At 43.0% G+C, this 25,676-nt stretch overlaps 1 protein-coding gene across 1 annotated transcript in view; it reads left to right on the top strand.

Moving 5' to 3' along the window:
* LOC126474733 (trypsin Tyr p 3.0101-like) overlaps positions 1 to 6,199 on the top strand; it is a 57,476-nt gene extending 51,277 nt beyond the window's left edge. Inside the window, exon 4 of the mRNA XM_050102212.1 lies at positions 5,954 to 6,199. Within this exon, the coding sequence (XP_049958169.1) occupies positions 5,954 to 6,199 (246 nt within the window). The remainder of the gene's footprint in view (positions 1 to 5,953) is intronic.
* Positions 6,200 to 25,676: the final 19,477 nt, after the last annotated feature.

The following is a 25,676-nucleotide window of genomic DNA, read 5'->3' on the forward strand; positions in this document are numbered from 1 at the left end:
ACGTTCATCATTAATGGATTAAAGTTAAGTATCAAACTAATTACGTCGCTTTCTGAATTCTCATTCCTTGTCATGTTCCAGACCTCACGTCAGTATAGTCCTTCTCTCCTCACGCTAGCCTGCGTGAGCTAAAACGCGTGCATTTCGGCCTCCAGTTGTAACACGGTGTTGACTCTTCTGCCAACACAACAGAGTCTAGTTAAGTTGCGGAGGTAATACACTGCTGGGAAAAATGTTACACCCTTTTAGCGGTTTCCAGTTCACTTAAAATTTATTGTTGCAACAATGTATGGAGTACATGAAATGTTTACGTCTACAGATGAATAGCAAAAGCGGTTCTGAGGTGCAGGTATCGACCGATGCTGAAACACCTATATTAGAACGTGTTGTAGCCGCCACGAGCGGCAATCCAGGTGCTGACTCTGGCGTCCAGTCGATCGTTCAGATGGTGAATGCTGTCCTAGGATACGATACGCGCTCCTGTTCGATCTGTTTGCGCAGCTCTATAAGAGTTGCTGGTTGAGCAGTCGCACGAGTCACTTCTCACCAAATCATATCCCACACATTGATTGGAGACAAGTCCAGAGATAGTGCTGCACTTCTTGCAGAGCACGTTGAGATCATGGGCAATGTATGGGCGAGCATTATCTTGTTGGAACAACACATATCCTTTCTTTTACGAGAACGGCAAAAACGGATCTACCAACATTCTGCATGAAGCGAGTGCGCCACTCCATCTTCCAAGTGATGCTCTGACGGCACCACTTGCCCCGTGCAGGCCTGTGCTGTGATTCACAATTTTCAGACGTTCGTAGATAATGTTTTTCCTATATTTCGTGTATATTTAGCGACTATTTATGAGCCATTTCTATATACTCCACTGCTGTGGAGACACTATGCAATGGAAGCTACTATCGTCGCTGATAGCACACGTTGTTGACATACCTAATTTACTTCCGAGAAAATGGACTCGCCCGTGCCACGTCGCCGGCGTGCGCACAATCGAAGGAAACACAGTCACTTGTGAGCGAGCGGTCTAACGTAACGGTGTCGCTATGTTTTCGAAACAGGAACAACGGCGTTGGATCAAGATTGAATGTGTCAGAGGTCGTACAGCACGAAAGTTCAAATGGCTCTGAGCACTATGGGACTTAACTTGTGAAGTCATCAGTCCCCTAGAACTTAGAACTACTTAAACGTAACTAACCTAAGGACATCACACACATCCATGCCCGAGGCAGGATTCGAACCTGCGACCGTAGCGGTCGCGTGGTTCCAGACTGTAGCGCCTAGAACCGCTCGGCCACTCCGGCCGGCAGCACGACAGTGTCATCAAGGTCTTCAAGAGGCATGCGGGGAATAGGCATTGCCGTACAGAACAGCGGCACATTGGGTAAAAGCCTTCAACGAAGGTCGGCAAACTGTGGCAGACATGCATCGGGCAGGTCGTTCTACCGTCTCTGAAGAAGAAGTGCATGCTGTTCCCGCGTTAGTGGACAGTGATCGACGCCATACGAGTCGTGAGCTCGCCCACGAAACCTGATTAGCGCATACGACTGTGCTTCGCATCTGGGGCGTGCGAAAAATTGCATCACTATGGGTTCCGCATGACTTGACGGAAATGCAGAAATGGATGCGTTACGTAGCTACTCAGACGCACCTGGAGCGCTACGAGCGCGAAGGACAGGCTTTCTTACGACGTATCGTAACACTGGATGAGACATGGGCCACATCGTAGGAGCCAAAACTTAAACGCCAATCCAACGAATGGCGTCGTTATGGGTCGCCGCGAAAGTCGAAAGTGCGTCAGAGCTCCAGTATGGTGAATGTTATGGCGATCCTCGTATACGACTGTGATGGTGTTATCCTAACGCATTACATTTCTCCACGGCAGACCGTCAATGCACAGTATTACTGTTCGTTTTTGGAGCATCACCTGCGACCAGCTTTGCGAAAGAAGTGGTGACACTTCCTGCGCAACCCACCCATCATTTTGCACGACAATGCGCGGACGCATACAGCGCAAGCTGTGGCTGCTCTGTTCGGTCGATGGGACTGGGAAGTACTGTACCATCCACCATACTCCCCGGACTTAAGTACTTGTGACTTTGATTTGGTTCCGAAGATGAAGGAACCACTTCGTGGCATTCGCTTCAGAACTGTTCCAGAGATTCGACAGGCAGTAGACCGCTCCATTCACACCATCAACAGAACAGGCGCTTCTAACGGTATACTACGCCTTACACATCGCTAGCAACGGGTTCTACACAACGCTGGTGACTACTTTTGAAGGACAGTAACAGGTGCAAACATGTAACTCTCTTGTATCGGCTGTGAATAAATAGTTGCCACTATTTAAGTTCCAACACTCGTATGTACTGCGATCTGTGAAAATACTACGCTGGTGGAAAAAAATCGCAATAACAAGAAGGGAGTGAGACAGAATTGTAGCCTCTCCCCTATGTTACTCAGTCTGTGTATTGAGCAGACAGTGAAGGAAACAAAAGAAAAATTCGGAGTAGGTATTAAAATCCATGGAGAAGAAATAAAAACTTTGAGGTTCGCCGATGACATTGTAATTCCGTCAGTGACAGCAATGGACTTGGAAGAGCAGTTGAAGGGAATGGACAGTGTCTTGAAAGGAGGATATAAGATGAACATCATCCAAAGCAAAACTTGGATAATGGAATGTAGTCGAGTTAACTCTCGTGGTGCTGAGGGACTTAGATTAGGAAATGAGACACTAAAGTAGTAAAAGAGTTTTGCAATTTGGGGAGCAAAATAACTGATGATGGTCGAAGTATAGAGGGTATAAAATGTAGACTGGCAGTGGCAAGGAAAGCGTTTCTGAAGAAGAGAAATTTGTTAACATCGAGTATAGATTTAAGTGTCAGGAAGTCGTTTCTGAAAGTATTTGTATGGAGTGTAGCCATGTATGGAAGTGAAACTAGTTTGGACAAGAAGAGAATAGAACCTTTCGAAATGTGGTGCTACAGAAGAATGCTGAAGATTAGAAGGGTAGATCACATAACTAATGAGGAGGTATTGAATAGGATTGGGGAGAAGAGAAGTTTGTAGCACAACTTGGCTAGAAGAAGGGATCGGTTGGTAGGACATGTTCTGAGGCATCAAGGGATCACCAATTTGGTACTGGAGGGCAGCGTGGAGGGTAAAAATGGTAGAGGGAGACCAAGAGATGAATACACTAAACAGATACAGAAGGATGTAGGTTGCAGTAGGTACTGGGAGATGAAGGAGGTTGCACAGGATAGAGTAGCATGGAGAGCTGCATCAAACCAGTCTCAGGACTGAAAACCACAACAACAACAACAACAACAACGAGGAGTTGTGTCACACAAACGAAAGTTGAGCGGATGATGGTCTATAGGTGTGCATGCCCATAGTCCCACTGCTAATAGCCGATTCGTGTTGACGCGTCTGGGCGCACAAACCCTCTTACCTGTGCTTTGGTAGCTGTAAGATCTGCCACTGCTGCCATTAGAGCGTCTGTGCTGCGTGGAAGTCCAGAACTCTGTCTGCAGTTGTGAGGATGTGCACGTGTCCACCAGCATCTCTACATAACTGACGCAACACGTCCAACTTGTGTGGCGATTCTGCGAAAGGACCATCCATGCACTTGAAATACAACATTTTCACCCTTTTCAAGCTCTTTCAGTTGCCTGTAGGAAGCACGAGTACGACTCCATGGCATGATCGGCTGCTTGCTTCACTCATTTGCACCACACTGAGTCTTCTGCTTATGAGCATTCCTTATTAAAGGACAGACACAGATAGCGCTCTGGTAGATCTGCCATTGCGCTATCTGTTGGCGGACGACGTTGATACCATTATCAGTAAATCTACTACTTCCAGGTGGCATATGCCATCACCTGACCAAAATCGACATTATTTTTCTAGGTGTGCTAATTTTTTCCGGCAGTGTAAACACTGTAAGCCATAAAGACGACGTACCACGAAGAAATTATCCGAATGGGATGAAAACGAGTAGATGTGCTTTACATGTACAGACAGACAAATGACTACAATTTCAGAAAAAAGTTGGATGATTAATTGAAGGGAAAGAGCTTTACAAATTGACCAACTCAATAGAGCGTCGGTCTACCTCTGGCCCTAATGCAAGCAGTTATTCGGCTTGGCATTGATCGATAGAGTTGTTGCATGTCCTCTTCAGGGATATCATGCCAAATTCTGTACAATTGGCGAATTATATTGTCAAAATCCCGAGATTATTGGAAAGACCTGCCTATAAAGCTGCTAACTTTTTCAATTGCATCTAGATCCGGCGGCGTCGCTGGTCAAGGTATGGTTTTGCGTGCACAAAGACAAGAAGTAGAAACTTTCACTATGTGCGGGGGGAGAGGGGGCCGGGATTATCCAACTGAAATGTTGGCTCAGGGTGGCTTGCCGTGAAGTGCAACATGATGGGGCGTAGAATATCGCTGACGTTCTGCTGTGCTGTAAGGGTGTCGCGGATGACAACCAAAGAGGTTGTGCTAGGAAATGAAATGGCACGCCAGATCATTACTCCTGAATGATGAGATGTGTGGTGGACAACAGTCAGGCTAGTATCCCACCGCTGACCGGGGCGTCTCCAGACATGTCCTCGCTGGTCATCTGGTCATCAGATTTCAGTTCGAAGCGGGACTCAGCACTGAAAATAATTCTACTCTAGTCAGTGAGATTCCAGGCCGAAGACGTGCCTGGAGAGTTGCCTGACAAAATGGAGTTTGGGTCTGAGTTGCCATTTCTTTTCATATCAGGATCCTATGGTTGCTATCCGTGGCAACCTTAGAGCATACCGATACGTTGATGATATGCTACGCTCCGGTTTGTTGCATCTCTTAGCAAGCCATCGTGGGCCTAAATTTCAGCAAGATAATGCCCGCCCGCACATGGCGAGAGTTTGCACTGCTTTTCTTCGTGCTTGTCAAACACTTCGATCACCAGCAAGGATGCCCGATCTCTCCCTAATTGAGAACGTTTTGAGCATTATGGGCGGGGGCCTCCATACATATCGGGATTTTCATGCTCTAACGCGCCAGTTAAACAGAATTTGGCACGATATTCCCCAGGAGGATGTCCAACAACTCTGTCAACCAATGCCAAGCCAAATAGTTGTTTGCGTAATTCCCAGAAATGGACCTAAGGAATACTGTCTCACCCATCTGTGAAGCCCTTTCTCTTGAATAAACCATCCAATTTTTCTGAAAATGTGGTCATTTGTTTGTCTGTACATCACATATACCTATTTCCGTCCTATGTGGACAATTCTTTTGTGGTGTCTCGCTCTTCTCTGTCTTAGGGTGACATTTAAACTTCATGAAAAGATAACAATTAAACTATAAGTAACTTTATTCTGACAGTAATACTCGCACTTAAGAAACTTTTATGAGAAATGATTAAACTATGTTAGCACTGCATTGTTTACAAAGAGTGGAAACTGTATGTTCAGCTGTTATGTGAATTTGTGGCTATGGGATATCTTTCTAAGGATAGTAGGGCCGCAGATTATCTTCCTCGCCGGACGGAGTGGCCGAGCGGTTCTAGGCGCTACGGTCTGGAACCGCGCGACCGCTACGGTCGCAGGTTCGAATCCTGCCTCGGACATGGATGTGTGTCATGTTCTTAGGTTAGTTAGGTTTAAGTAGTTCTAAGTTCTAGGGGACTAATGACCTCAGAAGTTAAATCCCATAGTGCTCAGAGCCATTTGAACCATTTTTTTTTAACTTCCTCAGTTACTTTAGATGTTGCTTTATTTAAAATCGTCTAAAATATTATTATAACCGTTAATGTGACGGTGCGATTTTAAGGTTAGTTAGTGTCACACAGTCATATATATAATCGATATTAGAGGTACAATATGATTCGGTAGTTTTCTTCATGGAATTTATTCATATTTGGTTTTGACTGACGACTTCATTCTTCTCCACAGGGAGACAGTGGTGGGCCACTCGTGTGTAATGGTTCACTTGCAGGAATAGTCAGCTTTGGCTACTACTGCGGTCTGCCAGGCTACCCTGGCGTGTATACCGACGTGTCCAAATACGTCGACTTCCTCAACTATTCGCTGACCAGAGCCGGCGCCGCGTCAGTGACGTCACCAGTCCACCAGACGCTGACCGTCGTCTGCTCCATCGTAGCCACGTGGGCAGCGTGGGGAGCGGCCAGCCGGGTCTAACTCTGCTGCTAGTTTCACTGCGAAGTACTAGCCCACGGGAGTCTCTGTACCAACAAAATTGTGGCTTTCATAAATGGATGTCTTATGTAGGTTTACTGCTCTCTCATCAGTAAAAGGACATGCGATTTTCTTCTCTTAATGTACTCTATTACATCTAATGTCATACATTAATGCTGGTACGAGTGAAACTGCCTTAGAACATAGACAATATATACCGTCATGATATCCTTATATTGAAACCAACATAGCGTTCAGCTGACTAATGGCGGGATCCATATTCAGCCGACTCGTGGAGTAATGTTCACCGTATCTTGATTTTAGTATTTTCAGTAACGGTTTCTTTATTAAAATGGTGTAGTATTGTACAGCATTTGGTTGCACCGAAAGATATGTGCAAGCAGCTAATACAAGATGTACATAAATGTTTATCCTGATAACGAAACACTGTAACTCTTTACTACATATAGTAAATGAAACGTGCGTTATACCACTCATTGCTCTACTCATTAAATTTTGAACCCTACATGAACGTTTAATGCTGCTAATACACTTCAACATTTAAATCACTTCAACGTCTGCACCTCTGGTTGTTGTTGTTGTGGTCTTCAGTCCTGAGACTGGTTTGATGCAGCTCTCCATGCTACTCTATCCTGTGCAAGTTTCTTCATCTCACAATACTTACTGCAGCCTACATCCTTCTGAATCTGCTTAGTGTATTCGTTTCTTGGCCTCCCTCTACGATTTTTACCCTCCACGCTGCCCTCCAATACTAAATTCCCGTGATCCCTCGATGTCTCAGAACATGTCCTACCAACCGATCCCTTCTTCTCGTCCAGGTGTGCCACAAGCTCCTCTTCTCCCCAATTCTATTCAATACCTCCTCATCAGTTGCGTGATCTACCCCTCTAACCTTCAGCATTCTTCTGTAGCACCACATTTCGAAAGCTTCTATTCTCTTCTTGTCTAAACTATTTATCGTCCACGTTTCACTTCCATACATGGCTACACTCCATACAAATACTTTCAGAAACGACTTCCTGACATTTAAATCTGTACTCGATGTTAACAAATTTTTCTTCTTCAGAAATGCTTTCCTTTCCATAGCCAGTCTACATTTTATATCCTCTCTACTTCGACCATCATCAGTTATTTTGCTCCCCAAATAGCAAAACTCCTTTACTACTTTAAGTGTCTCATTTCCTAATCTAATTTCCTCAGCAACACCCGACGTAATTCGACTACATTCCATTATCCTCGTTTTGCTTTTGTTGAGGTTCATCTTATACCCTCCTTTCAAGACACTGTCCATTCTGTTCAACTGCTCTTCCAAGTCCTTTGGTGTCTCTGACAGAATTACAATGTCATCGCCGATCCTCAAAGTTTTTATTTCTTCTCAATGGATTTTAATACCTACTCCGAACTTTTCTTTTGTTTCCTTTATTGCTTGCTCAATAGACATCGGGGATAGGCTACAACCTTGTCTCACTCCCTTCCCAACCACTGCTTCCCTTTCATGTCCCTCAACTCTCATAACTGCCATCTGGTTTCTGTACAAATTGTAAATAGCCTTTCGCTCCCTGTATTTTACCCCTGCCACCTTCAGAATTTGAAAGAGAGTATTCAAGTCAACATTGTCAAAAAGCTTTCTCTAAGTCTACAAATGCTAGAAACGTAGGTTTGCCTTTCCTTAACCTTCTTCTAAGATAAGTCGTAAGGTCAGTATTGCCTCACGTGTTCCAACATTTAACGGAATCCAAACTGACCTTGCCCGAGGTCGGCTTCTATCAGTTTTTGCATTCGTCTGTAAAGAATTCGCGTTAGTATTTTGCAGCTGTGACTTATTAAACTGATAGTTCGGTAATTTTAGCATCTGTCAACACCTGCTATCTTTGGGATTGGAATTATTATATTCTTCTTGAAGTCTGAGGATATTTCGCCTGTCTCATACATCTTGCTAACCAGATAGTAGAGTTTTGTCAGGACTGGCTCTCCCAACGCTGTCAGTAGTTCTATCGGAATGTTGTCTACTCCGGGAGCCTTGTTTCGACTCAGGTCTTTCAGTGCTCTGTCAAACTCTTCACACAGTATCATATCTCCCATTTCATCTTCATCTACATCCTCTTCCATTTCCATAATATTGTTCTCAAGTACATTGCCCTTGTATAGACCCTTTATATACTCCTTCCACCTTTCTGCTTTCCCTTCTTTGCTTAGAACTGGGTTTCCATCAAAGCTCTTGATATTCATGCAAGTGGTTCTCCTTTCTCCAAAGGTCTCTTTCATTTTCCTGTAAGCAATATCTATCTTACCCCTAGTGAGATAAGCCTCTACATCCTTACATTTGTCCTCTAGCCATCCCTGCTTAGCCATTTTGCACTGCCTGTCGATATCATTTTTAAGACGTTTTTATTCCTTTTTGCCTGCTTCGTTTACTGCATTTTTATATTTTCTCCTTTCATCAATTAAATTCAATATTTCTTCTGTTACCCAAGGGTTTCTGCTAGCCCTCGTCTTTTTACCTATTTGATCCTCTGCTGCATTCACTATTTCATCCCTCAAAACTACCCATTCTTCTTCTACTGTATTTCTTTCCCCCATTCCTGTCAATCGTTCCCTTATGCTCTCCCTGAAACTCTGTACAACCTCTGGTTCTTTCAGTTTATCCAGGTCCCATCTCCTTAAATTCCCACCCAGTTTCTTCAGTTTTAATCTACAGTTCATAACCAATAGATTGTGGTCAGAGTCCACATCTGCCCCTGGAAATGTCTTACAATATAAAACCTGGTTCCTAAATCTCTGTCTTACCATTATATAATATATCTGATGCCTTTTAGTATCTACAGGGTTCTTCCAAGTATACAACCTTCTTTCATGATTCTTAAACCAAGTGTTAGCTATGATTAAGTTATGCTCTGCGCAAAATTCTACCAGGCGGCTTCCTCTTTCATTTCTTAGCCCCAATCCATATTCTCCTACTATGTTTCCTTTTCTCCCTTTTCCTACTCTTGAATTCCAGTTACCCATGACTATTAAATTTTCGTCTCCCTTCACTACCTGAATAATTTCTTTTATCTCATCATACATTTCATCAATTTCTTCGTCATTTGCAGAGCTGGTTGGCATGTAAACTTGTACTACTGTAGTAGGCGTGGGCTTCGTGTCTATCTTGGCCACAATAATGCGTTCACTATGCTGTTTGTGGTAGCTTATCCGCACTCCTATTTTTTATTCATTATTAAACCTACTCCTGCATTACCCCTATTTGATTTTGTATTTATAACCCTATATTCACCTGACCAAAAGTCTTGTTCCTCCTGCCACCGCCGGCCGAAGTGGCCGTGCGGTTAAAGGCGCTGCAGTCTGGAACCGCAAGACCGCTACGGTCGCAGGTTCGAATCCTGCTTTGGGCATGGATGTTTGTGATGTCCTTAGGTTAGTTAGGTTTAACTAGTTCTAAGTTCTAGGGGACTAATGACCTCAGCAGTTGAGTCCCATAGTGCTCAGAGCCATTTTGAGCCTCCTGCCACCGAACTTCACTAACTCCCTCTATATCTAACATAACCTATCCATTTCTCTTTTTAAATTTTCTAACCTACCTGCCCGATAAGGGATCTGACATTCCACGCTCTGACCCGTAGAACGCCAGTTTTCTTTCTCCTGATAACGACGTCCTCCTGAGTAGTCCCTGGCCGGAGATCCGAATGGGGGACTATTTTACCTCCGGATTATTTTACCCAAGAGGACGTCATCATCATTTGATCATACAGTAAAGCTGCATGCCCTCGGGAAAAATTACAACTGTAGTTTCCCCTTGCTTTCAGCCGTTCGCAGTACCAGAACAGCAAGGCCATTTTGGTTAGTGTTACAAGGCCAGATCAGTCAATCATCCAGACTGTTGCCCCTGCAACTACTGAAAAGGCTGCTGCCCCTCTTCAGAAACCACACGTTTGTCTGGCTTCTCAACAGATACCCCTCCGTTGTGGTTGCACCTACGGTACGGCTACCTGTATTGTTGTGGCACGCAAGTCTCCCCACCAACGGCAAGGTCCATGGTTCATGGGAGAAACACCCAAAATATCAAGCTGGTATTCAGTCTCTTGCCACACAGTCTGCATGTCTGGTGTGACTGTGCTAATGGCATCTCTGGTGCTTTGCTGCAACGTCATAAATCAGGTAGTACTGCTTTGTACACAATATCTTTCATATACCCGCAAAGAAAGAAATCTAAGGGGGTAACGCCAGGTGATTTCGAAAGCCACGGAACTGAGCCGTCCCTGCCTGTCCACTAGTGAGGCTTCATTTGGTGGTGTATGTGTAAGTTTTGATCACACCAGGTCCTTTTGTAAATACACTCATTTTTTCAGTGGAATATTCTTTAAGTGTGACTTTTTCTCTTCATTCGATCATTGTGCATTCTGAAAGCTTAGAATTAATTTGTGTTAATATGTCTTCGCATTCATACTCTGTCTGTGACATAGGTGTAGGTGTGCAGTGTTGATCAGTCTCCTGTATCATCTGTAGTTTATATCCAGTGCAGCGTTTGTCGTGTCCAGCTGTTCTCGTGTCTAATTTTACACAGATCTCACTGTCTTCACTAAAAAAATAACAAATACCTTTGGAGAAGTCTATATTGGAGTTCTTCTCACACAAAAAATCATTCTCTAAAATACAATTCGTAGATAAGTGTGGAATGACGAGGAATGGCCACCGTGTAGTCCCATTGCCTATCGCCAACTTCACAAACACTTGATTACTTACCCTAGGCTTATTGCTTAATGCAGTGAGTATCTGACAATTCTGAAAAGGAAATTCTACAACTTTGCTTACTTCGTTCATCTTTACATAAAAGTTCTGTTATACTACGCTGCCTACAGTACCTGTATCAATTACAATAGTAGTGGGTACTCCCACTACTGTACCAGTAGTGGATGATAGCACAATTTGTTTCTTCTTTGATCGACACTGTGTGTTATCACTCATGAGGTAATAAGCCAAATTTCCTTGTTCGTTGTATCTCAAGAATAGTATGAGTGATTCATGTGGTGTGAATCTGATCGTATTACTGTATGGTGTGTTAGTGTTTGATGTGTCAAACAGTAATTGTGTGTCGAAGCTGCACCCCAAATATGCCTCAGTCACGCCCTTGGGCACGGTAATGACTGCGTCTAGTTTAACTCGTGGGTAGTTAAATTCTTTGTGTAAATGTTAGCTGGAGATGGCGTTCCGCTTTGCATTTCATTATACATTTATCTGTGGGTATTGGCGTCGCCATTCTCTGGGTTGATTTTGGTGTTGCTGTTGTGTATGGGATGTTGTCGGCATGTTGTTTTGATTTGCATAATTGTTCTGTTGTATCGGCTACGGTGGTGGTTACCAGTGTTGATTGTACTGAAACTGATTATGTGGATAAAAGTTTTGGTTTTGCATGTGGTTTTGTGGTGCTGTGTAATTCGTATTTCGTATCTGCCACTGTCTTCTGTTTGAAGATTGTCCATCACGGAAGTTTTTAATATTTTGACTGTATTGGTTATGATTTGTTCTCGGATTGAAATAATTAAATTTTCGTCTTTTGTAGGGTTTGTCCCCTTGTGTGTAGTTGTTTTGATGACTGTAGTTATTTACATTGTATTGTGGTGGTGAGTTTTGGAAAGTGTTCTGTGTATTTTGTGGCTGCACGAAAGAAACATTTGAGTGCGCGCCTGAATTGGGTTGGCTTGCCTGTAAGTTCGGCATAGCGGCTACGTAATTCTTATATTTCTGTTCCGGGATTGACGTTGTTGGTTCTCTACGTAGAGTATATCAGTAGCGTCAAGTCTTTCAAAAAAGTATTCTGCGTCGTCGTCAGGGAGATGGACTAATTTTTCTTTTATGTGAAATGGCAATTTGGATTTGCGTGAACGGATTATGTCACGAGCTGCGACTGGTTCGTCGAGGAAGTGGATCATGTCGAGATATTTCTCAGTGTATCTTCACAGGTTTCCATTTTTTGGTTTGAAGTGCTCAAGTTCCATTACTCCATTACTCCTCATACGTTCCTGAAGTCTCTGACCGGTATTTATTCAGGAATGCATTTTAAAAAAGCTCGTATCGCTCTGAATGTAATCAACGATGTGGGAAATATTGTTTCTTTCGTTCCAAAGGGAAGAAAGGCGTGTTTGAAAGCTTTGAGAAATATCACAGGGTGTATTCTTTCCTGGAATAAAGGTAGAAACTTCCTGTGTCTGTTGCGGTCTGAGAATGTATAATGTTCTTCCGGGTGTTGTGAATATATGTCTTCAGAGCAGTAATTGTAATCGTATTCTTGTGTTATGATTTGTTCTCGGATTGAAATTATTAAATTTTCGTCTTTTGTAGGGTTTGTCCCCTTGTATGTAGTTGTTTTGATGACTGTAGTTATTTACATTGTATTGTGGTGGTGAGTTTTGGAAATTGTCACAGATCGTATTCGGTGTTCCTGTGTGCTGAGATTCACGATGGTAAAATTGTTCGTTACCAAATCTTGTGTCGTGCTTTCGTGTCAGACTGTTGTGTAAGTGAAGGATTGTATGTATGTATCTGTTCAGATGTGGTATATTGTGCTGTGTGGTCGATCACCTGTTTCTTTTCGACAAATAATCAGTTACTGTGTCTGGCGCTACGGCTGGGAATTTCTCATTCAAACATGTATCGAAATCTTTATCCTTCTGTGCTGCCCAAGTCCGAAATAGCTCAATGAAGTTTGCAACGTGCGTGTCAGTTTCTTGTATATATGAGTGTGCCTCATTGAATTTACATTCAACATCCTTCATTCTGGTGTGTATTTCTTCATTTGTACGAGTACTGGCCTTAATCTGGGTAACCATACTTTCACAACAGACTGTGGCTCGCTCTTTTATCTGATGTTTGACTGCACTGACGTCTGATGCTGTCTGATCGTGCTGCAAAGTAAGCTCTGCGAATATCTCCGACAAGCCGTTTACTTGCTCTGTCAAACGAGTGATAATCTTGTCAAGCAATCACGTCAGTCTTTCTTAGGTCTTTGTTAGATGGTTCGCATTGTCTTTCACAAATTGCGAAATGCTTTCGTCATTCTTTGTCTGTTTTTCATTTAGGTTGGAAATACCTTTCATGGTTGTGTTCAACAGTACGATAAAATTTTTTAGACAATGGCGCTGCTAGCACTACGTTATTAGCTTAGGCGTGCAAGCGCAAGTTTGGTTCGGAATTTGATCTTTCGGAAGTTGACGGCAAAGAAATGAAATTACTTTCTGTCACAATCTGATTTTTGGTTACTCATGGTATTGTCGTATGTGTCGGTGTTGCCGTGTGTATCAGTATTCACGTTATCTAATTGTTGTTCCATGTTGGATTGTTTTCCGGTTTTGACCATAATGCAAAATGCGAAAAGATGAAGTAATTAAATTCGTAAGTGTGTAAAATGTATGTGTAGTCCCTATAATAAAGTCATGGATCTTGTTAACATGAATAAATGAAACCAAATCTTCACACGCAAAATTTCAGTCTTGCTGGCTTATCGCCATGTGATGAAATGAACTTGAATGCGGCCATTTTGTGTATTGGAAAGAACCTATTGTTTAAGATGGTAACTATCGTCGTAATTTCAATGCACTTGCAAATTGTCAGAAAATGAAATGAACCTGAATTTTAAATGATTTAACACTGAATCTGAGCACGTTGTAAACTGAATGCGAATCCGGATATGCTGCGTCTTGCCGTAATTTGGAATTTGGAAACGCAGTTTGCGATTTCGGCCAGGTCATGTTCGGGATTTCATGATTGTTTTCCAGATAATGGTTGATAATTGTTCCTCCGGTTGTTGTTGACTGTCATTGAAAAGAGAACAGATTGTATAATATATGTAACGAAGTCCTAAAACGCAGTCGCCAGTATAAATAATAATTTTGCTTCTGTGTGTGAAGATGAGAATTCAGACCAGACGATTAATAATATTTCAACGCATTAAGATTAGTTAATATTATTTCCCCACACATTGTCTGGCGTGCGAACAATGACATTGGTGGTTGAGGTCGTGTGTTCGCTAAGTATTTTTGTGTTACCGTGTGAAATATCGGACTTCTTGAAAATTGCGGTGAAGATTGACTTATGGTTCTTTTATGCTAGGACTTTATAATTTTCCATCAGATTGCACAGAAGCATCTACCAGGTCTCAGCCGCTTACATCATTGTTAAAACTACTAATATGAAAAACATAGCGATTAATGAAATGTATATTAAAGAAATCACATAAATTATGAATAGATACTTACATATAAATAACAATTGTTGCTTGACAGTATGTTAATATAAATGAGTACGTCGATGCGCCTCTTTAAACCTGCCTATGTTCAGTATGTAACAAAATGTCTGGAGTTACGGAACAATGACAAAATGCGTCCGTACAGAAACAAATTGTCTCACCACTTAAAGTAGTGCGAGATGAGTAAGAGCCGAAGTACAATAATAAAACATTTGCTGTTCTTTCACCGCAACTACATAGTGTTTTTCGATAGCGCTTAATTCACGTCTTTGACAGCGCGAAAAAATATATTATCGCTTTCAAGTGCAGATGAGCCCTTGAAACATACCGTTATCAACCTTCTATCATTTCCTGCTGTACATTTCGCTTTCATATTGCGTACATACAAGAACCGGCATGTTTTATGCTAACAGTAGCACAAGTGACTTTCGATGTGGTTACGTTTTGGATCTTTTTCTATAGTTTGGTTGAAATAATCTGCCAGCTGAAGATGAATTTTACGACTTCGTAATCGATCATGTGGACTATGTGATCGATTCACATTAATGTGACCACCGCCTACGTCCGCCATCAACGAGCAGCAACCACTCACAGACGGCAGGTGGCAGCAATAGCAGTGGAGGGTATATAAAGTGTGTTAGCGATTGCGGAAAACAGTGGAGTCGTTGTCGTAATGCGAAAACGGAGCGATTTATTTGATGATCAAAAGGATAATATCAATGGTTTTCGGTCCAAGGCTGGAAACATTTCCGAAATGGCTAAGCTTGTAAAATGTCCAGGTGCCACTGTGGTTAAAGTATACCGTGCATGGCAAAATGGTGCTACCCAAAACTGTCACCGAGGCCATTTTAGTGCACCACGGGCCGTAGATGAAAGGGATGAACGACGGCTGCGGAGATGTGTAAGGACGAATAGACCTGCAACTGCCGGCCGGTGAGGCCGTGCGGTTCTAGGCACTTGAGTCTGGAACCGCATGACTGCTACGGTCGCAGGTTCGAATCCTGCCTCGGGCATGGATGTGTGTGATGTCCTTAGGTTAGTTAGGTTTAAGTAGTTCTAAGTTCTAGGGGACTGATGACCACAGATGTTAAGTCCCATAGTGCTCAGAGCCATTTGAGCCATTTAGACGTGCAACTGTCGAGGAAATGACCACCCAGATGAAACGAGGGGCTACCAATTGTGATTCCTCAACCACCGTTCAGCGAACGTGCTGCGTATGGGCCTCTGCAGTAGGCGTGTGGTTCATGCACCTCTTGCTGGCTACTGGTCATCGGCGAAGAAGGCTGGAATTTGCACACCACTGCAACTGAACGTCCACAGGTGGCGTTTCCAGATGAATCACGTTTTATACCCCATCAGACAGTTGACAAACACCCTTCAACAGTCGTCGGAAGCGTCCAGGCAGGAGGAGGGAGCATTACGGTCTCGGGGAATGTTTTTGCGTCATTTCCTGGGTAATATCGTCATTGTAGAAGGCACAATGGATCAACACAAGTATGCATATATCCTCGATGAACATGTTTACCGTTCCACGGAGTTTTTTTCCTCGGCACGATGGCATCTACCAACAGGACAATGCAACGTCGGTTGGTTGGTTGGTTGGTTTGGGGAAGGAGACCAGACAGCGTGGTCATCGGTCTCATCGGATTAGGGAAGGAAGTCGGTCGTGCCCTTTCAGAGGAACCATCCCGGCATTTGCCTGGAGTGATTTAGGGAAATCACGGAAAACCTAAATCAGGATGGCCGGACGCGGGATTGAACCGTCGTCCTCCCGAATGCGAGTCCAGTGTCTAACCACTGCGCCACCTCGCTCGGTCAGTGCAACGTGTCACACAGGCTGCAGTGTACGTGGATGGTTCTAAGAGCAGCAGGATGAGTTACTGCGGTCCCCTGACCACCAAATTCACCAGATTTAACCCAGTCGAAAATCTCCGGGCCTACTCGGTCGGGCTGTTGGAGGCATTGGTTACTGCTGCTTTTGACAGATGGTCACATTAATGTAAGGTGACAATGTAGAAGGCATTCCGAAATGCGTTAATTATTTGGATGACCTCTTTGTGACCGCAGCCATTGGAAAGGAACATTTTCACATCCGGTTGATCTCCCTCAAAATGAACAGATCTCGACAAATGCCTAGTCTTGTTTTCACTCCAATGAGGCATATCTTCCTGATGTCCTTAGTAAAGATGGGTTCTAGTTTATGCAGAAAGTGTGGCTGTCATTGGCAATCTGCTAGCCCCCAAAAATCTTCAACCGTTAACTACTGCTGGCATTTTATACGCAATTTTGTACATACTTACCAGCCTATAAATCAATGACGCAGGAAAAGTTTTAAGTCTGACAGGTCTCGAAATATCCACGAGAAATCTAGAAAATCGTCTAAAGAAGTTATCTTGCTTGGCGAAATAGGCGCCTGGGTGACAGTCTATATCGGTTTATGACATCAGTTTCCTTTAAGTTGTTTTTAATTGTTTATATTTTCACCATTCTGTTTTATTTCTGCATCAATTTTAACAAATGTTGCTGTAACAAAATTTTTAGCTTCATACAAGGTGAATCATCTAAAACTTACACCGCAAATATTGTGGAAATGGAGAGTCCCATTGGTCTGCGGTTTTCACAAAATAGATTGGTCGTCAGGGGCTCGTATTGTTAGCCAATACGACAGAATGTAATAATACCTGGAAAGTGTATCTTTTGAGCAAACATACACTTTTTTAAATGGAACAATGCCTATTGACATTAACAAACTAAAAGCAGGGTAAATTAGAATGTCAGTGATGTTTGTTGTAGAAATCTAGTGGGAGTCGTTTACGAGGTATCGTGTTTTGAAAAGTTTCCATACCGACACTTGTTTGTGACCTTCAGCCTGCGTAGTTGATAGGTACGATATTGTTATGTTTGCTTGTAGCTTGCTTCTGTGTACCTTGAGTGCACTGCGATTTGCTAGACATTTAGTGTGTGACAGTCCAAGTAGTGGGTCGTGAGTGGATGATGGGATTTACCGATGCCGAAAATGCCGACATGCTCATGGTGTATGGAGAGTGTAGGAAGAATGCAGTTCGTTCTTGTATGATGTATGCGGCAAGACACCCCAATAAACGTCAACCACATCTGCAGTTATTTATAAACGTCGACAAGTAGTCAGGTAAAAGTGATAGCGCAATACCTAGACAACGTAAGAGAAAGAAACAAGTGACGACAGAAGAGGGGGAAATTAATGAATATTCTTGCTGTTGATGCAGTTGGTCGCACGTTAGCTCCCGAGCAATCGCACGAGGAGGTGGCGTTAGTTGGGCAAGCAGAGCCTTGCATCGCACCACATTTAGCAGCGATGCGCCATCGAGGCCTCGAGCTCGTTCGGGTATCGTGTCAACAGGAATCGGTGCAAGCGCGAATCAGGCAGCGCTGGGAAGGGGGGAATGCCTGCCTACACACGTGCGGAACTGCTTTCTGAATTGTCACCACCCCTTTGAGAATCGTGAAGGTTTGATGTGCTAGTAACAGAGAGTTCTTGATCCTTTACGAAGAAAAATAACGTATAATGTAAAAAACGATGGATGTACGAGTAACACTGAAAGTCGCGAGCTCTATCTTCTTATCTCGTGTTTTCTACTGAAAATCTCGTGCTTGTACTCTTGTTAACTTTACTATTACAGAGATCGCCTAAACTTTATTATTTTTTTTTAATTGGTCCTGTGCGCAACAGATAACTTACTTGGTCTTTCTGCTGCCACTGCTTGATCTGCTGCATTCCATCATTTAACAAAAACATAAAAAAACCTATTATTCATGTTGAGTGCAATGCATGTTCTGTATGGCGGCTCCTGCTGTTGCTGCTTTCTACAACTACATATAATTCAAGAGAAAGGGTTTAGTCAAATCTAAACTCGATAAATGATAACCCAAACAAGTAATTCCTATTTAAAAAAAACTATATTCTTTCTCATTCAATTAACAAAACGCTAGAAGCTCTTTGAATAATCGCTTCGTATGTAAATCTGCCTCCATTGGCATTAAAGCAATATTAAAAATTAATCAAACTCTTGAGACAGACTGAAATACTTCTCAATTAAATACATAGTGAAACAATTCCCTGACAATTACAAAAGAAATCAATGACAAAAATCAATACTTAATCTATTCGCCTAACAATAGTTTCCCTTAAGAATTCAACTCCTATCATTATCAAAATTACCGTCTGCTGCTACGCACATACACAAACCCTTTTCTTTAAATTAATAAGTGCGCTGCAAATTATAAAAGAATATCAACTCAATACGAAATCCTGTGTCGCTGCTGACGGACACGGCAGCTCGGCGACGACCCCTCGCCCAACACACGTGCGCACCACAGCAGGTGGGCACCTACTCTGGCTTCAAAACTGCCACTAGTTAATCCGTGCGCTGCGAAGCGTAACAACAATATCTTAGATTCCAGAGCTTGTGTGTGCGCGCTGTAGCCAACCTTTAAATCCTAAGAGAGTATTGCCAACTCTCAACACAAAAAAGTATGCAGCGTAACATGGTCGTAATTGAAATCAGTGCAAATGGTTTAGTAGTCTTAATGCTTTTATAATGCCTTACGTTCCACCTGTACCACTTGAAAAAGGCTGATAAAGCTTTTGCACAATGGGTGGGTCTAGCGTGCAATATTAAAGTGTTTTACACTCTTCTGTTACTCTACGAGTTTTCATTAAGCAATTAACTGGCTCAATCCTTCCTCCGAACTCGTTGAGGAGGATCTGCCTGCTTTGCATGTGACGTAATTTTCAGATCAGGAGCCACAGAAGGTAAAGACAGCCTCTAATTTGTTTCGCTGTGAAGTTTGTTTCTGGATTTACTTTTTATATGCGTGTAAGAAGGAAAAGTCTTTTCGCACAGATATATGGAGGAGAGAGGTAATAAAGTTGTTATCGCTTTATTTGATAGCATTAGAAACTCCGTCTTTAAGCTTAACCAGAAACTAATCGGTGACAAGGATTTATTTTCTCTAACTTAGTCACTGGAAATTTCGGGCAACAGGTCGTTTTCATTTACACTTCACGTGGATTCCAAAATTATTGTCTTCTCCAAGCGACTGCGAAAGCGCCGCGAAATAGTCTTTGAAATTTTTCCAAATTCCTTCAAATGTTGCTTAATTTTGTTCTTTACACTTTCGTCCCAGTAGCCGGCCGCTGTGGCCGAGCGGTTCTAGGAGATTCAGTCCGGAACCGCGAGCCTGCTACGGTCGTAGGATCGACTCCTGCCTCGGGCATGCGTTTGATGTTCTTAGGTTATTTAGATTTAAGGAGTTCTAAGTCTAGGGGACTGATGACCTCAGATGTTAAGTCCCATAGTGCTTAGAGCCATTTGAACCATTTGAACTTTCGTCCGAAGTAAGATGAGTTTCTACAAGAAAACCGTGGAGGGTGTCGAAGCTAGACAGATTTCCCAATCTGCAAGGATTTTAATGAGCAGTCGATACGGTCTTACACATTACACAGGTTTGTGTCTGGTCCGTAAAGTAATAAATTTAAACTGTTGATTTTTAACAGTCGGAAGCCAGACTTTGCCTAGCAAATGGTACCCTGATCAGAAAAAGATAAACATCATACAAGATGGGAACACCTCTGCCGTGATATAACCATCCTACATTAGTGCGAGTCAATAAAAACATTTAAGTAGTTAGATTAATATTACAAAAATTCGCTAATTAGTAGGATAACCATTAGTCAGATTAATTATTTTCACTTCATCGTAAGGTACAGACAGGTACCAGTAAGTTGATTTAATGATTACAAACGACGGAGGATATTTAAGTTACCACCTTGTTGCTGACGTTACAGCCATCAGTTATTTTATACATTGATAGTGACCGGGCCAAATATCTCACGAAATAAGCATCAAACGAAATAACTATAAAAAACGGAAGTCGTCTAGCTTGAAGGAAGAGACCAGATGGCGCTATGGTTGGCCCGCTAGATGACGATGCCATAGGTCAAACAGATATCAACTGCATTTTTTAAAAATAGGAACCCCGATTTTTATTACATATTCGTGTAGTACGTAAAGAAATATGAATGTTTTAGTTAGACCACCTTTTTTGCTTTGTGATAGATGGCGCTGTAATAGTAACAAACGCATAAGTACGTGGTATCACGTAACATTACGCCAGTGGGGACTGTATTTGCTTCGTGGTACATTACCCGTGTTAAAATGGACCGTTTACCAATTGCGGAAAAGGTCGATATCGTGTTGATGTATGGCTATTGTGATCAAAATGCCCAAAGGTCGTGTGCTATGTATGCTGCTCGGTATTCTTGACATCATCCAAGTGTCCGGACCGTTCGCCGGATAGTTGCGTTATTTAAGGAAACAGGAAGCGTTGAGCCACATGTGAAACGTCAACCACTACCTGTAACAAATGATGATGCACAAGTTGGTGTTTTAGCTGCTGTCGCGGCTAATCCGCACATCAATAGCAGACAAACTGCGCGAGAATCAGGAATCTCAAAAACGTCGGTGTTGAGAATGCTACATCAACATCGATTGCACCCGTACCATATTTCTATGCACCAGGAATTGCATGGCGACGACTTTGAACGTCGTGTACAGTTCTGCCACTGGGCACAAGAGAAATTGCGGGACGATGACAGACTTTTTGCACGCGTTTATTTAGCGACGAAGCGTCATTCACCAACAGCGGTAACGTAAACCAGCATAATATGCACTATTAGGCAACGGAAAATCCACGATGGCTGCGACAAGTGTAACATCAGTGACCTTGGCGGGTTAATGTATGGTGCGGCATTATGGGAGGAAGGATAATTGGCCCCCATTTTATCGACGGCAATCTAAATGGTGCAATGTATTCTGATTTCCTATGTAATGACCTACCGATGTTACTACAAGATGTTTGACTGCATGACAGAATGGTGATGTACTTCCAACATGACGGATGTCCGGCACATAGCTCGCGTGCAGTTGAAGCGGTATTGAATAGCATATTTCATGACGGGTGGATTGATCGTCGAAGCACCATACCATGGCCTGCATGTTCACCGGATCTGACGTCCCCGGATTTCTTTCTGTGGGGAAAGTTGAAGGATATTTCCTATCGTGATTCACCGACAACGCCTGACAACTTGCGTCAGCACATTGTCGATGCTTGTGCGAACATTACGGAAGGCGAACTAATCACTGACAAACGCATTGAGGTTGACGGACATCATTTTGAGCATTTATTGCATTAATGTGGTATGTACAGGTAATCACGCTGTAACAGCATGCGTTCTAAGAAGTGATAAGTTCACTCAGGTATATGTATCACATTGTAACAACCCAGTTAAAATGTTCAAAGGTTACAAGATATTAGAAGATGCTCCTCTTGAGACTATGAGGAAACTTTCGTACAAACGAGATAGCTTTGCAGGCCATAGTGCATGAAGTACTACAACATGAATCATGAACTGTTTCCAACTACACTCGATGATGTCCAACGACGTATTACTCCAGCCTGTTAGGAAACCTCCTCTGAAATGCTAGCACGTGTGCAGCAGTCGTTGCATACCAGACCGAAAGCGAATATCGCCGCTGCCTGTGGTCATTTTGAACACAGCCTGTGATGGTCGTTACAGGTCAGAATCCGCATAACTAGTGTATGCACTTCTGTTGTTCTTTAGTGTGTGCTACCGCTGGTACTGTACAAGTGTTGGTGTGGCAACTTTTCAAAATTAAACTCATAAACGACTCGCTCTATAATCTTGCAACAAACATCACTGACATTCCAATTTACCCTATTTTTAGTTTGTTAATGTCGTAGGCATTGTTCCGTTTAAAAAGTGTATGTTTACAGAAAAACTACACATTCTAATTATTATTACAATTTGTTGATTGGCTAACAATAAGAGCTCCTGACTACTAATCCATTTTGTGGAAAACGCAGCCACAGTGGCCGAGCAGTCTGGAACCGCGTGACCGCTACCATCGCAGGTTCGAATCCTGCCTCGGACATGGATGTGTGTGATGTCCTTAGGTTAGTTAGGTTTAAGTAGTTCTAAGTTCTAGGGGACTAATGACCTCAGAAGTTAAGTCGCATAGCGCTCAGAGCCATTTGAACCATTTTTGAAACCGCACAACAACAGCACTTTCCTTTACGCAAAATTTGAGATGCAGGTTTAAGATAATTCAGCCTGTATATAATACAGAGCGTTGCATGTTGCCACGGGTACTGATTATGAATAACCTGTTTACATCTTAAAGATAACAGATCAGAAATTCATGGTAATATATTGAGCAGGATTGAAATTGGCCAAGTGGTTTATGAGCTGTAGGCGCCCCGGTGCTCCTGGTCGCCTACGGTGGACTGGAGGCCGAGCGGTGACCTCTCCAGTTGTCAGGATGCTAGGAAAGGACTGTGGACGCATCAGAAACTCCAATGAAACGTTATTAATTCATGACACCTTTATTCCTGCCGAGTACAATGTGGCCCGCGTAACACAGGCTGACTGAACTTGGTGATATCAACGACCTTCCCCGAGTCCTCGCTGACTCGTTGCGATGACACCAGCTCTGGGCCGCACCAGTCTTGCTAGCGCAGTGCCGCGTGCTGTGATGTAGCGGAGGAATGCCCTTACTTCGTACTTCGGCCGCGTGTGGCTGGTGGCACCCGGCTGGCCGGCCGGCCGGCTGCTCGGCGGCGGACAGCAGGCTGCTGCGAGTAGGAGGCTCCGGGTTGGAGACCCAGCGCTGTCAGCACGAGAGGCATTCTCGTAGTGCGGAGTGTACTCTATCCCACCCCATCTTCTTCCCTGCTCCTCTTGGTGGCTCGGCCGCAGTGGACGGGTGGAACGGGCTGCAATCCCACAGCGTTGTCGGCTCACCCGGTTGTGACGGCGGATGCACAGGACCTAGGCCCCGCACGACCTCGACGACAGCTCATTGATGTGGTCAGCATTGGCGGCGAGCGAGTCTGCCGCGATGTCTGCTAATCCTGGGTTGATGATTGACAGCGGCAGCAGAGAGGACCAGAGCTGGTACTGTCCCCTCACGTCTGCTGCTGGATGGGCCGCCCTTACTGCAACATATCCTTAATAATGATTAACATGTCGATCACCGAGCTGAGCACTACACAGCGTCCCAGTACACATCTAACTGCGAGTGCCTTGTTGCTATCGAAGCTGGTGTATTTAAAGGAAGCACGAGTGACGTCCTGACGTGATGATCATTTGTAATGACTGCATTCGTTCCACTTATACTGCTGATTCATCTGTCCTACTCGCCCCTTAGGTGTTCTTGCGACAGAGATATGTGTTGTTATGGCAGACTTACAAGAAGCTGTGAAATGCAGTACAGTTGACGCTATTCCTCTGTCTCACACTCTACGAAAGTCTCCGTCTAATACAAACCCGCGTGCTAAGCAATTCTCTGTCGCCTGTTGTGTGTAACCCGGCCACTGCCCCTGCGTGACGACACATTCCGATATATGTGCAATCCTCTTACCTCTTCGCTAACCTACTGCCTCTGGCTCTCGGCATAGGCAACGAAACTTTGACAATATTCCACGTTTCCAACTCTTTACTATTGTGCAATACTACAGAGCTCTGCTGCCATAAGACCAGGTAGCTGGCTGGCACATACTCGTATTACCTGCAGCCAATGGCGGCTGGCGGAAAGTGTATAGGCTCTCCTATCTGAACCCAGGATCCATTTGTGTCGTAATCGTATCTACTGTGTCCTTTAAGTTTTCCTGAATTTTTAAAAGTTGCGTGACTGTATCGGTAGATGCAACTAGCCAATTTTAGCCTGCAAGGTGTCATGATTTTCGTGTACAATGATCTGCAGTTCTTTTATGGCTGTTCATGTAGTGTATCTTCATGTCACTGAACAGTAGGCTGAAAATGCTCACAAATTTGTGTTTTTACGTCTTCAGAAATGTTTTGATATTTCGATTGAATTTTGAGTATCTCACCGGTTAAATCTTGACGTGTTTGTTCAAATGTTTGTTTAATTTCGTCGGTTATGTCAAACTTTTGAAGTTGTTGCTGTGTTTGTTTCTGATTTTGTTTCATTGTGTCTAACTTTTGAAGCTGTTGCTGTGTTTATTTCTCTGTTTCATCAAATTTTTGAATTAATTGCAATAACAATGCATTAGCGACTGAAACATGATCCTTTGTGCTTTTCGTCAGTGCGTTTGCACCGGCAATATTTGCATTTTGAAAAGCAAAGGGTGTGTCTTGATTTAATTGAGAAAAGTGTATTGACGCAAAACCTGACTCTACGATATTTGCAAGATTTTGTTCTGTTATTTCACATTCCTGAGGCAAACTGTTACCGGCCGATCGATCGACTATAGTTCTTTGTTCACTGATTGTATCAATTTCCACCCCGTTATTTACTGTCTGGTCCATGCCTCTATGCACCATTAACAAATTATTGTCTTGAACATTTCTGAATTCGTTACTAGGTGGTCCTAAAAAGCTACGCTCGTCGTCACTGTCGCTTCTCACTTTGCCTTGCAGCCTAGTTTTATGCTTTTCACTCACCATGATTATCATACTACTTTGCACAATAATACACAAAAAATTTGAAAAGCAAAAATGAGAAGAAACACTAAACCAGCACTGAAAATAATATCTTTTTAGTTGCAAAAGCGACTGCGAGATACTTAGTGCAAATCCACATGCATGCCACAATTATTTTGCTCCCGACAATACAGTACAACAATAAGAAATACAACTACAAAGGAAATTCCATACATACAATTACCCACCAGCAGTAAACAATATCCAATTTCTAATCATGCGCTAATTATTCAAACTACAAGAAAATCAGAAGAGTCCAGTGAAGTATCCTCGGCTAAGGGTCGACAACTGAAACTTCTTAGTGTTTACTTATTATTATAATTTCAAACACTGACCTACAGAATTGTCCCTGACAAAGACAACTCAAACTTAACCAATTCATTTATTACCCACAATAAGCAAGGCCAACGCAATAATTAACACAAAAGAATGGCTCTGAATTGGAAGAAATCCTAATAGTAACCCATACTTTTCATAAGTCACTTACCTCACAGAAAATCTTCGTAACACGAACTACAGCAATTACAGCAAGCAGCAACTACAACCAGCTAAATAAAAGGATTCGAACTACTATAGGCACTAACTACTAGGAGGAATGTGGTTAGCAAAAGAAAGATTTTGTTGAAGAGCAAACAATGTATTTAGCAGATTTTACT

This window comes from Schistocerca serialis, chromosome 4, assembly GCF_023864345.2.
Source record: "Schistocerca serialis cubense isolate TAMUIC-IGC-003099 chromosome 4, iqSchSeri2.2, whole genome shotgun sequence".
Classification (NCBI taxonomy): Eukaryota; Metazoa; Arthropoda; class Insecta; order Orthoptera; family Acrididae; genus Schistocerca; species Schistocerca serialis.